The 11,523-nt window shown below is 42.0% G+C and overlaps 1 protein-coding gene and 1 long non-coding RNA gene across 2 annotated transcripts; both read right to left on the bottom strand.

The window, feature by feature from the left end:
• Positions 1 to 438: 438 nt before the first annotated feature.
• On the bottom strand, positions 439 to 2,027 carry LOC308391030. The gene is made up of 3 exons (XR_013970552.1): positions 1,900 to 2,027; positions 946 to 1,009; positions 439 to 666 (listed from the first exon to the last, which is right to left on the bottom strand). It is a non-coding gene; the product is annotated as an uncharacterized lncRNA (long non-coding RNA).
• A 1,032-nt stretch (positions 2,028 to 3,059) lies between these two features.
• On the bottom strand, positions 3,060 to 9,513 carry LOC308390817 (NHL repeat-containing protein 3-like). Its single transcript, XM_080873112.1, has 3 exons — positions 8,982 to 9,513; positions 6,822 to 7,024; positions 3,060 to 6,728 (listed from the first exon to the last, which is right to left on the bottom strand). The coding sequence occupies exons 1-3, from the start codon at positions 9,268 to 9,270 to the stop codon at positions 6,129 to 6,131; spliced, it is 1,092 nt and encodes a 363-aa protein (XP_080729238.1). The 5' UTR covers positions 9,271 to 9,513; the 3' UTR covers positions 3,060 to 6,128.
• Between the last annotated feature and the right edge of the window lie 2,010 nt (positions 9,514 to 11,523).

Below are 11,523 nucleotides of genomic sequence, written 5' to 3'. Positions count from 1 at the left end.
TCACACCATCAGAAATGATTACACCACACATATATACAAAATAGATTTTTAAAAAAGTAAAAATGGATGTTCTTTCTACCCTCTGCGAGATTAAGACATGAGCAACTTCATATTGTATCAATTGTAAAACTTTATAATAATGAATGCAAATTATATAAAAGTTTAGTTACTAGTTTTTACTGTTAGACGAGGAAATGATAAGAATAATGTTCACTAATAGATGTGAACCATTTATGATCATTATCTGGATGTTTTTAAGTTAATAATAGTCATTTAACACTCAGACACAAGCGTTTGGCAGGATTCTGATGAAGTTGTGTTTGATCCTGGTTACAAGATGCAGCCGCAGAGCTGAGCGCCACTGCTGTCACTGAAACATCAAACTAAACACTTTGATTTTAACTTGGTAACATTTTTATTCATTTTCCTGACCAGGTTTTTAAAAAGAGGGTGGAGGGGGGACTGCTCAGTCCTTAATATGACACGTTTAACAAATGAATAGCTCTAACAGGGAAGTGCCCTTTGTGGTGAGTGGAATCCCTCCTGGGTGTGCGTGGAAGGTGTGTGGGTGAACTGTGTGGGCTTTCCCCATACAGAAGGCCTCTAAAGACCAACCTACACACTCAGGATCCCGCCTCTCTCCGAGCCATGACATCCAGCTGGAGCCTGTCAGCAAAACAGCCAACGAGGCAGAAACCATAAAAGAAGAGGAGAACAAGGAGAACAAAAGCTGTATGAGAGTGAGAATGCCAAGCAAAAAGAAACGTGCATGATAAGGAAAGTGTGATGCAGACGCAGATGCACAAAGTGTGTGTCGGTGGGACCATCCTGGTGTGCAGAATAGGACAACTCCTACACTCACATTCCTTTATATTATATGGAAGTCAACAGGAACGACACACACATCCCCGACAGCTGCACGCTGATCGGGAAAAGCAGAAGTACCTGTCGCAGGAAGATACTCGCAGGGGGCGTGAAGCTTCCCCCGAGTGAGAATGCAGCGAGAAACCTGAGGAGCAGCAGCAGAGAGCGTTGTGTTTACTCGTCAGGCCGAGGTGGTCACGGGGCAAGAGCAGCAACGAGACTCGTCCACAGAGGATCGAAGAAATCCCACACACTCTCTTTCATGTTATTAAATGCATATTTCAAATACTGTCAAATTATATATTATACTTCATGTTTCTATTTACTTTACTAGATTCCAGAGTTTCAGGGTTGAACGTTTTCTTTTTGTTTTGTTTTTCAAAAGAAAAACAACAAAGACAACAATAATAAACCATAAAAATCCTCCCTGTGTGTCCTGTGTTTGTGCTCATTGTTCCACTGAACACAACATTAATTAGTGCATGCAGTCCTTTGTATTCTATGACTAGCTTGATGACACTGTAGAATTGTATGTATTCTATCAAATTAGCAGTTGTTTAAGTTAATAAAACCAACAGCATTACTAGCACTAGGATTACTAGTTAGCGCTGTGAGACGATTGTCCAAACTACTGAACTAGCAGACAGATCATATAGACTAGCAGGATGAAATATTAATATTACCCTGAAGAAAGCCAGCTGAGTTACATGAAGATCAAGAAATGAATGCAATAGCTCGTATAATTACCTGGCAGGGTAATTATACAAATTTTGAGCATTTACTGAGACTGAGATGCTTGACTGGAAATGAGGTCAGAAGGATGAGCTTTGTAGTTGCCTTCAAAGAGCTGTGTTTGTCCCAGAGGGAGAGGATAGGTCAGATGGCAGGGTCTGCAGCCTGCCACAGTCTTTATTTAAAATGTGCCGCGAACGAGACGTTGTCTATACATGTAGAAAATGTAATATCTAAATAAATTAAGATGAAATGATCAAAGTGAATCAAAGGAATTGAGACTCATGATTTCTGAACCCTGACCTTGCTGAGACGCTCTGGCTCTCCTCTGCGGTACCATCACAGTGCCCAGTGCACAGCTCCTAGCGCGGGGCTGCTACATCTCTCTGCGCTCTCCTCGCCCGTCTTCTCTTCTTTCATTAGTGCTCCTGTGTTGAGAGGCCACTACAACGGGGCAACAATGACCCCACTGTGTTACCAAGCTTTGTGTGGTATTTTATTCATCTGTACCCCTTCATCTTCCTATCCATGTGACCCCGTTCCCTCTCACACACATCTCGGTATAGTTCCCCTTTCTTCCCCGAGTCCTCCCATCTTTCTCTGCTCTTTTCCTGAATCTCTCTCGCTTCTCTCTTTTTATTCAATGAGGCATTAGTCAATTCACATTTTTCTGTTGTTTGCATGGACGCCTACAGAGTTCCTCTAAGACACTGGCGAGGGCAGAACAGTACAGAGAGCACTGTTCCTTATAGGTCAGGCTGTTATTCTGAACACTAACCTCAATTAACCTTTTTAAAGAATTAAACAGCCTGAACTTGGACTTTTACTGTTTGGCATGTTCTTTGTTTGTTTGAAAGTATTTTAGTTGAGCACACTGAGCACCGAGGCTCCAACAGCCCCGGGTTTGCTGCTGTTTGCAGAATGTAATTACAAATATTGCCAGCACCTTTATGTCCCTGTGTTTTATGTCCCCAATCATATTTTGAAACTTTTAACAACGTTGACATTACGTTGGTGAAACCAACAGTTATTTTCATTGAAAGTTTCTCTTACAAATAATTTTAATAACTGAGGATGAAATCAGTTGGGAAATAAGCCCAAATGAGCATTAAGGCTGAGGTTAGCACATTTTAATAAAATCAGCATTGTTCAGTTTGACCTACACGAGGTGCTTCTACCTCTCCTTTGATATCACATGTCCTGTTGCAGCTGAACAGTGTCTGTTCATTCAATGCGTCACACACCCATTCCTGTTTCTAACAGATTCCAGGCCCAACACAAAAAACCTTGCAAACGTGCTTAAACTGACCCCAGGACAGCTTCCTCGTTACTGAGAGACTCTCGTGTGTTATTCAGTCAGAGGAAAAAGGTTGTTTACAGGCCAGAGTGTGGACATGAATATGTTAGTTAGTTCCTTCCTTTCAAAGTGAATCAATAACATTAATGAAGGATGAAGAGATTCATCATGCTGTATTTCTTTATTGGCGTTCAGCTGTAGAAGCAGGAGAGACGTACAAACTATGTGGATACAGCTCCACCTAGTGGTAGCACCTAAACACAGTCCACCAAAATAAAAGCGCCTCAGACAGACAGACAGGGACCCTTACTGGATGCTACTTAAAGTGACCTGACACCTTTGTGTGTTGTTTGATGTGTTGATATTCTGCAAATCAATTTCCCAAATACGGACTATTATTGAACGTAAAGGATTTAAATTGTAGTTGCATTTAGAGCAGACAGTAATACATGTTTGGATGAACTCAGTATTGGAAAATGATCTTTTGAAACTACACAGACCGACTGTTTACATATTACAGCAGTCTCCAACAAGTCTGAAAATGTGCCTCATGGGATCACAGATTAATGTCGTAAACCAGTGAGTGGCAACGGTTCTTAAACACAATGAATATAAACAATGATTGACATTTATAATGAAATTATGGAAGAAACATAGGTGATCTACGAGTAACCAAAGCAGTAGAGGCTGAGATATTCTGACTAAGATTCAGACGCACTGATAGGTTTGTAGCTTGAACCCATCCGCTGGAACGTTGAAGGCAATATAATTACACTGCAAAGCAAGACACAAGTAGGCAAAGTTCTTCATGTTTCTCGTGCACGGGAGAGAACCGGACAGGCACCGTTCCTTCGCTTGACCCCAGTTGCTCTCGTCCGTTCTCCCGTACCACTGTTCTTTTATTGAGGTTACATGAATATGCATAGGTTCATTAACATATGACGTCTACATACACACAAAGAGTACCTTGTGTGTGTGTGTGTGTGTGTGTGTGTGTGTGTGTGTGTGTGTGTGTGTGTGTGTGTACTGCTGATCAAAGGGTCAAACATCGTTGGTCAGGAAGAGGGTAGCCTCCCCCTCCCCCTAGATGGTTCATCCTAGATAACACGGTGAGGAAGTCCTGCAGTTCATCTAAACAAAGAGCACTTAGACTAGAACAGACGCAACTACGTTAATCCTACCATAAAACAATAAGACACGGTATGACCTCTCATGCTCCCAAAGTGCTGTCTAATACACACAAAGTTTGCAGACTATCAAGGATCAAAACCTCTACCAATCTACAACTAATTACAAAACTCTAAGCATATATAAGTAAATATTTCTAAGCATAAATGACAATCAACAATACAAATCTAACACGCACTAAATCTGATTTCTGACCCTGCTCAGTAAACGTGTTCTGCCTGTTTGTCAGCCATGTGACTGTAGTCACCTGACTTATGCAGTCACCTGTTCCTCATTCCCCCGCTGCTCAGCAGTGTATGTTATAAGGCTCTTCCCATAACCAGACCCTTGTTATGGATCTGCATTATCAGGCTTCATACTTTAGGCTGATTTTCCTGATCAAATCCCGACTGCTGTCACGTTCTAATGTATCATTGAGTTGTTACTGGAAGAAGCCAAACAAACAAAGTCAGAACGTTAAACTGCCCATAAATCGTATTCCATTGCACTGATGTACAAGCCTCCACAAACAGCTGCGGTCGATGAATTTTATGAGGGGAGAATATATACAACAATCCCGTTACTCTAAACACTAAAGCATGTCTCATCTGAGCAAAGCAGATTCTTGCACTGCACGGTGATGATGGTGGCGGGTGACTATTACCGTGCAAAGCACAGCATAACTCAAAGTGAATGACTGTGGAGAAAAGTCTTTCACAACATTTAGCCAAGTCAGAAACTACAGTTAGGAAACACCTTGATTCTAGATGTACAATCCTGTTTCCAACAACATGCAAACCACTCGTTGTGCTCAAGGAACAGAGGCCAGATTAGACTCTGACCACGTGATGGACACAGCTTTATGGCTGCTCGTGTTCAATGATGAGTGCTGACAGCATTAGGATGGATTTTAATGTAAATATTTTGCAGCATTTTACACATCTGCTGTGTCAAAAAACACAAATCAATCATACATGAATTAACAACATTATCAGATGATATTATCAGAACAGCTCCAGCCTTTTGCCTGAACCAGATTCTGGTTCAGGCAAAACACACAAACTTAAAGTGTCTGCAGCAAAGAAGGAACACATCTCAGAGAGGCTCTGATCTGCTGAAACAGTGCAAAATCAGAACATTACAAATGGCACGTGACTACAGCGAGGACCGACAACAACAGCCTGATAAAACAAATCACCATGATACTCTGTTTCACCTTTATCTTATTTTGACAAAAGACAAAATCTGAAAAGTAGCTGAAAGAACAAGACGTTGTTGTAACGCAGGATCTAATCATCAGTGATTAACTCTGGCTCGAGTTTGTCTCTTTGCTCTCTTCTCCTTCAGCCGCCGGGCCGGAGGGGCCTGGTTCTGCCTGCTCAGAGGGGTTTCTGTCTATTACTGTCATATCGTTTTTACATCACAATATAAAACACTCTGAGGCAACTGCTGTTGTAGATTGGCACTATGTAAATACAACTGAATTCAACTGAAGTGAATCTGAGACCAGTCTTTGCTTAAAGGAGACCTCATTTCATCTCCCCTCTTCGTGCGTGTCTACAAGACTAAACTGTTTGTTCACATTTAATGAGGACAGGCTTCAACTAAGGAGGTAAAATTAACTCCACTGAGCAAAAGGCTGTGAAATTGTACTACTTTTCAGTTTTAAAGTTCACTTTAAAATAAAGGGCAGTTTCTTTAACCCTCTATTAGTGATTGGACCCCAAGTCTAGCCCTATATTCTAGAGAACGTGTTAGTTTGTTTTTGGTGAGTGGTTTGTTCCCTGATACTCAGCAGAACATTTTCTAAACCACAGAAATATCCGGACTGTCTCCGGTTAGAGTTTAAAGTTGGGGCTGTCATGGATTAAACTTGGGCCTCAGTGGGCTTACTGTGATCATGCAAAGCTGCTGTAGTGGAGTCCCAGAAAGAAAAAGAGTTGTAAAGTACACAATAGAGCCCCTTTTGATTTTTGATTCAAGCCAGCTAATTAAAAGGATTAAACATCCTGTTTGTTGACGCTCGATCATAAACCGTTTATGATCAGTCAGGCTGTTTTAGCTTGTGTCACAGGAAGTTTTCACCCAGACTAAAGGGGGTGAACTTCTGTGCTTGTTGAGCTCCGATCTCAGCCACATACAGAGCCCCAGTTTTCAGGTCTAGGTCTACCAAGTGGGGCTTCACATCATCAGCCAACTGGATCACACTGACCACTCTGCACTGGCCAATCATGCCTACAGGCGGCGCATCCAGCAGTGAAATCTGATTGGTGTTGAGCTGGACAACAACAAAGTACTTTTTGTCTGGGGTAAGGCGCACAGAATAGGGTGCATCTTCAGTAAAGCAGCTCCCCCACGTCCCCAGCCACTCCCCGGTGACAGAATTAAAAACCTGGATCCTCTTGTTTCCTCTGTCAGCCACCCACACCCTCTGGGCCGTGTCCACGGTCACGCTGTGTGGGATGTAGAACTGAGCTAGGCCTTGTCCTTTCTCTCCATGCATCCACATCACCTTCTGCTCTTTGGACAGCTTAATGAGGCGGTTGTTCATCCCTCCATCACCGTCCACAATATAAATTTCCCCAGAGTCGTGGACAAATATCTCGGCGGGCTGATCAAACTGCAGGGGGTCCAGTCCAGAACCTGCTTTTCCTGGCGTTCCAAGCACCTGAGACGAACAAATCGAGAATCAACAGGATGTTTTCTATTCCTAGAATCACACTAGATACTTCAGAAACAGCTTTACTTAGCACCAAATCACCTGTAGCAACTTTCCTGATGGCGTGTAACGTTTGATGCAGTGACCATACGGGCCGTTCCCCACATCTGTGATCCACACGGTGGGGTTCGATGAAGCTGCATCTGCTAGAAATATTCCATGAGGCTTCTCCAGGGTGGTTGTATTCCAGGACATGAGGTAATCTCCGTCTGTAGTGAACACCAGCACCTTCGGAGCGTTGTCACCTAAAGGAAAGTAAATGCAAGCACAGTGACATATATGCTGCACTGCATCAGACTCCACATGCAGCCAGCATTTAACAAAGCTTGGTGTCCTTTAGTTTTAGTCCCTGCTGAGGACGTATGGCTGTAAAAGGTCAATGATGTGAGCTGGTGTTTGTCCATGAGGAGCTCTACAAGTCAGCTTGATGCAGCGACTCTCTTACTAACAAGATCTGCATGTGAACTGTATGATGCTGTGCATGTGTGAGAGAGGGAGAGGTCGCAGCGGTGTGGGATAAGCTGAAAGATGTGCTGACATGCTGGGTTAAATGGACTGAGAGCTGACATGTGCTTCATTTAAAGGAGGAGAAGAGAAATAACTGCTGATTATTACACGACTGACTCCTGACCACAAAACTGTGACACTGCAGAATTTGTTTGTCCACAAACTGATGCACTTGTTAAACAGAGAACTGCAGCACAATGTCAAACCCCTCGTGTGTACTGACGTTTTGTAATTTTCTGAGTGATTTTTTCTTTTTTAAAATCATCTTCTTCTTTCGGTGTATCTACTCAGATTACAGATACCTTGATAATACATTCACAGATTCAAAACTGCGCTGTATCATGTACTAAATACCACACACAGATGTCCCTCCACACCACAGCTGACCAGCCTTCGGCCGATGGTGATTTTTCGTTTTTACGGGCCAAGGTTTTTTGGTTTTTGCTTATTTTGTAATGGCATAAACAATGAAAGGTGGTTGATTGGACAATGTGCCATGATCAATTCTGAAATGGACCAATTACAGCCGAGGAGGTCAGATGCACCCGCCCCCTTGTCTTATCACAGATACACAGAAGAAAATAGTATTGATTTGTCCCAGACTTCAGCTACAAAGCTGGAGTTATTCTGTGTCTTTACACTGTCAGCTGCCTCTTCTTCTCTCATTCTCCCCCCTCCCTCTCCTGTTGCTACTTCAATCATGAAACTGATCAATGATCAGCTGATCGGCTTTTCTCTCTTGTTTGTTTATCGCCCACTCTGTGCCAGAAAGAGGAAACCAGCGGATGTCGCGGTAAACAACAGCAGCACGTTTAAGCTTGATCAGCTGTTGTTAGAATTTATTTAATATTAATTTCTAGTATCAGCTGATGTTTGCTGGAGCCACAGCTGTAAAGCTGCTGGTCATGATATGGTTTGGTTATCTGGTGAGAGGGAAACATGAAGATGAAACCAGGAGATGTCCTTACTGGATCATCAGAGCTGTGATGGAGAAACAGGTTTACCTTTTAGGTGACATGAATGAGTTGAAGTTATGAGCTGTTTCTGAGAGACAAATAACACCAGGATCCTTTTCTAAGTAGCTGACAGCTGGTAACTGTGCAGGGGCGGGTCTAGCAAAGTTTTGCTAGGGGGGCAGGTAGGGCATTAACAGGGAGAGGGGGGCACAAAGAAATACTTTTCTGTCTTATTCTTATTTAAAATGTCTCACTTTTAATAAATATTTATCTGAATCTTTAAACTAAAGTGGTCATCTGATGTAACCTGTATAGAAATCATACATATACCAACAAGACTGTACATCACTGTCACTGCAGTGTTTCATTCAAAGGCTTTGTAGCTTTTCCTACAATACCTGGGGGCTCTACTCAAAATGCCTGGGCCCATTTTGTGTCCCAGTCCAGCCCTGCTCCACACTGGGTTGCGTTGGCAACATCTATAAAAGCATCGCTGCCACCTGGTGCCCTTACACTCTGATACAGTGAGCTACTTCATCTGACCTCAGCAGCACTGTTTTACTACCTTTATTATATTTGTTGTGTTTAAATTAACTTCTGTAATGAAGCAGTTTCCAAATGTCGACCTTATCGTAACAGATAACAATTAAGATCATCTTCATCTGCACTGACACACTGATGACGCAGTCACCATTATGATGTTTGACTCTGAAGTACTTTACCAACAGAGTGTGATTACCTCTCTGAGCCACATACACCACCCCAGCATACTGGTTGACTGCCACTCCAAACACGTCTCCGGTGTAGAGCTCCGGGTTCTTGGGCCAGCTCAGATCCAGTTTGTACAGGGGTCTGCCCAGCAGCTGGTAGTCGTGTCTGAGGCTCGAGCCGCCCGGCTGCTGGCTGCTCATGGTCCCGTAAAGCACCATCATGAGCAGGACCAAAGAGGCCATGCTGGAAACTATCAAACACGTATGACTTGTCTTTGTCATCAGCATCAGTGGTTTTGCTGTTGGCGTGTACTTCATTTAACACTCTCGTTTTAAAGCTGCCAGGATGCTGCGTACGTGTCCGCGCAGGACGCACAGGCGGAAGTCGGCTTAGCTACACGGGCTACGGAACAAGCAGAACCTTCGTACGATACCTGCTAAGATATTATACGGTTAAAAGCTCGCGATTGTCTTATATATTTGAATCCCACCGACCAAACAGAAAGACACTTCCTCTTCAGCACTAAACGAAAACAAAACAGGCTGTCACGTGAGACAAGCACGCGAAGCATTTCTGTTTATTATGTCGCAATAAAACCGCGTGAAGAAAAAGAAAAGAAAAAACTAGATTCATTCGAGTTCAGAAATAACCACTGAATAAAGATGAATTTAAAAAATAGACCCATGAGATTTAATATATAACGTAGCATAAACAAGCTAACATATGAATATCGTTGAGGTTTTATTTTTACAGAAACATTTCTATTTCCGGTCGCTTGAATCAGCAGCAGGAGGAGGAGGATGCTCGGTGATGCCTGTGTTTCCCTGTCTGGTTTTATGTGTAATGAATGAGCTGTAGTCAGCGGGATTTACAGACAGCGTTAAAGAAATGACCTCTTTTGCGTGTATCTTTATGACTCTGCGTTATTTACATATCTGTGTTACAGCAACAGAAGACCACAGTGGGGCCCCCACAGTGGGGGGCACAACTGTCAGCTAAGAACAGGAAACTGACGCCACACTTCGGACTCACCAAAAAGAAACAGAAGATTGAAAAACACTCAAAAGGCCTCCGCAGTAAACAGATCCGTGGGATGTGCTCGGAAGAGCAGCTCTCACACAAAACTGTGACTGTTTGTTGCAAGGAAACCGGGTGTTACTGTATTTGCTGTTACTGTTTAAGACAGGAAAAAACAATACAATTATTATCTAAGGACTACACTGTGAAACAGTAGAAGAATGTTAAATTCCAGAAATACTAACTTTCTGTCAAGGTCTGATGGCTCTTCGTGTATTCACTGTGGAATTCAATGAGTCTTGAAGCCAATGGACAAGAATTTTACAAAATTGTTTCAGAATTGTTAGAAACGCCTAATTTAATATGTATTCAAGAAATATGGTTGAAATGACAGTTTGATTGTGTCAGATATTGGTATACAATCAGGAGTCACAGACAGACTAGAAAGGTGAAGAATAGGACATACATGTGGTATGTCTTATCCCAGAATAGGACATGGTATAATATTATGAATGTAATCAAGGTATGGACAGATAAACATAGTGTGACGATATCATGTCATTGTGTGGTCTATTATCATAATCCTAGCAACACACCGAGAACTGATATACTGAATGACGTTGGTGTCCCCATCAGAGGAAATGTGATGTGGGGAGTCGTAGCAGAACTCGTTCATGTGAATGAAGAGATTGAAAAAGTTCATAAATGATCATGATTGTGTGTATATTAGTAAAGGGCACAAGCTATCCCAATCCCCTCAATCAAACCAAGCAGTTATAGTGTAAATAGTCAATTCAGGTAAAGACCCAACAAATCTGTTAAGCTATAGATCCATGGCATTAAGATCAGGGAGCATAGAGTTGATGATAACAGAGGCTCCTCATCAAATGTGGTGAGGGACTTCTGCAACTCAGAAAACAAGCAGTAAATAGCAAATTGTAAAAGTTGACATTAGAATTCCTGTTTGGTAGGACAAAAGAAGTAAAAATAGGTGCCGACTGTCGTATGATGTGTCGTATATTACTTAACATAAAGAATAATGACGTTTTTGAAAAGACTGAACAAATGTAGGAAAATTGCGTTATGCTAAAGATGGGGCGCACTGGGTAGAAAAATGGAATGTCTCTGAAATAAAATGCAGCCTGCAGGAAAGGAAGTAGAAGACTGTGCAAATAAGTCGGGATTTATCCTATATTTATTTATTTTATCAGTTAAAAAAATCATGTCTTTTTAAAAAAAATACTAAAAATCAGTACATTCATGGTTACAGGTGCACGTGGTGAGATTTCTACATGCTTGTTTGATGAGAAGCTAAACTGGTGTTAAAGAAAGTTAGACACAAGTCTAGTTTCTGCTTTGTGTGTCTCTCAAGTCGAAGTAGACGGGAGGAAAGAAGAGCTTATCTGCCCGTACGTGTATGTGTTCAGGGAATATAAAGGTGGACTTGTTGGCAAAAATGAATTCAGTTTATAGAAAATTAGCACCAAAGGAAAAAATATAATTCATAATCATATGCAGAAGATTTGATATGAATGTTGAGATAGTGGACACAC

This window comes from Rhamphochromis sp. 'chilingali' (assembly GCF_963969265.1).
Source record: "Rhamphochromis sp. 'chilingali' genome assembly, chromosome: 22".
Lineage (NCBI taxonomy): Eukaryota > Metazoa > Chordata > Actinopteri > Cichliformes > Cichlidae > Rhamphochromis > Rhamphochromis sp. 'chilingali'.
The sequence above is the reverse complement of the archived record's forward strand: the minus strand, read 5'-3'. Positions and strand labels throughout refer to the sequence as shown.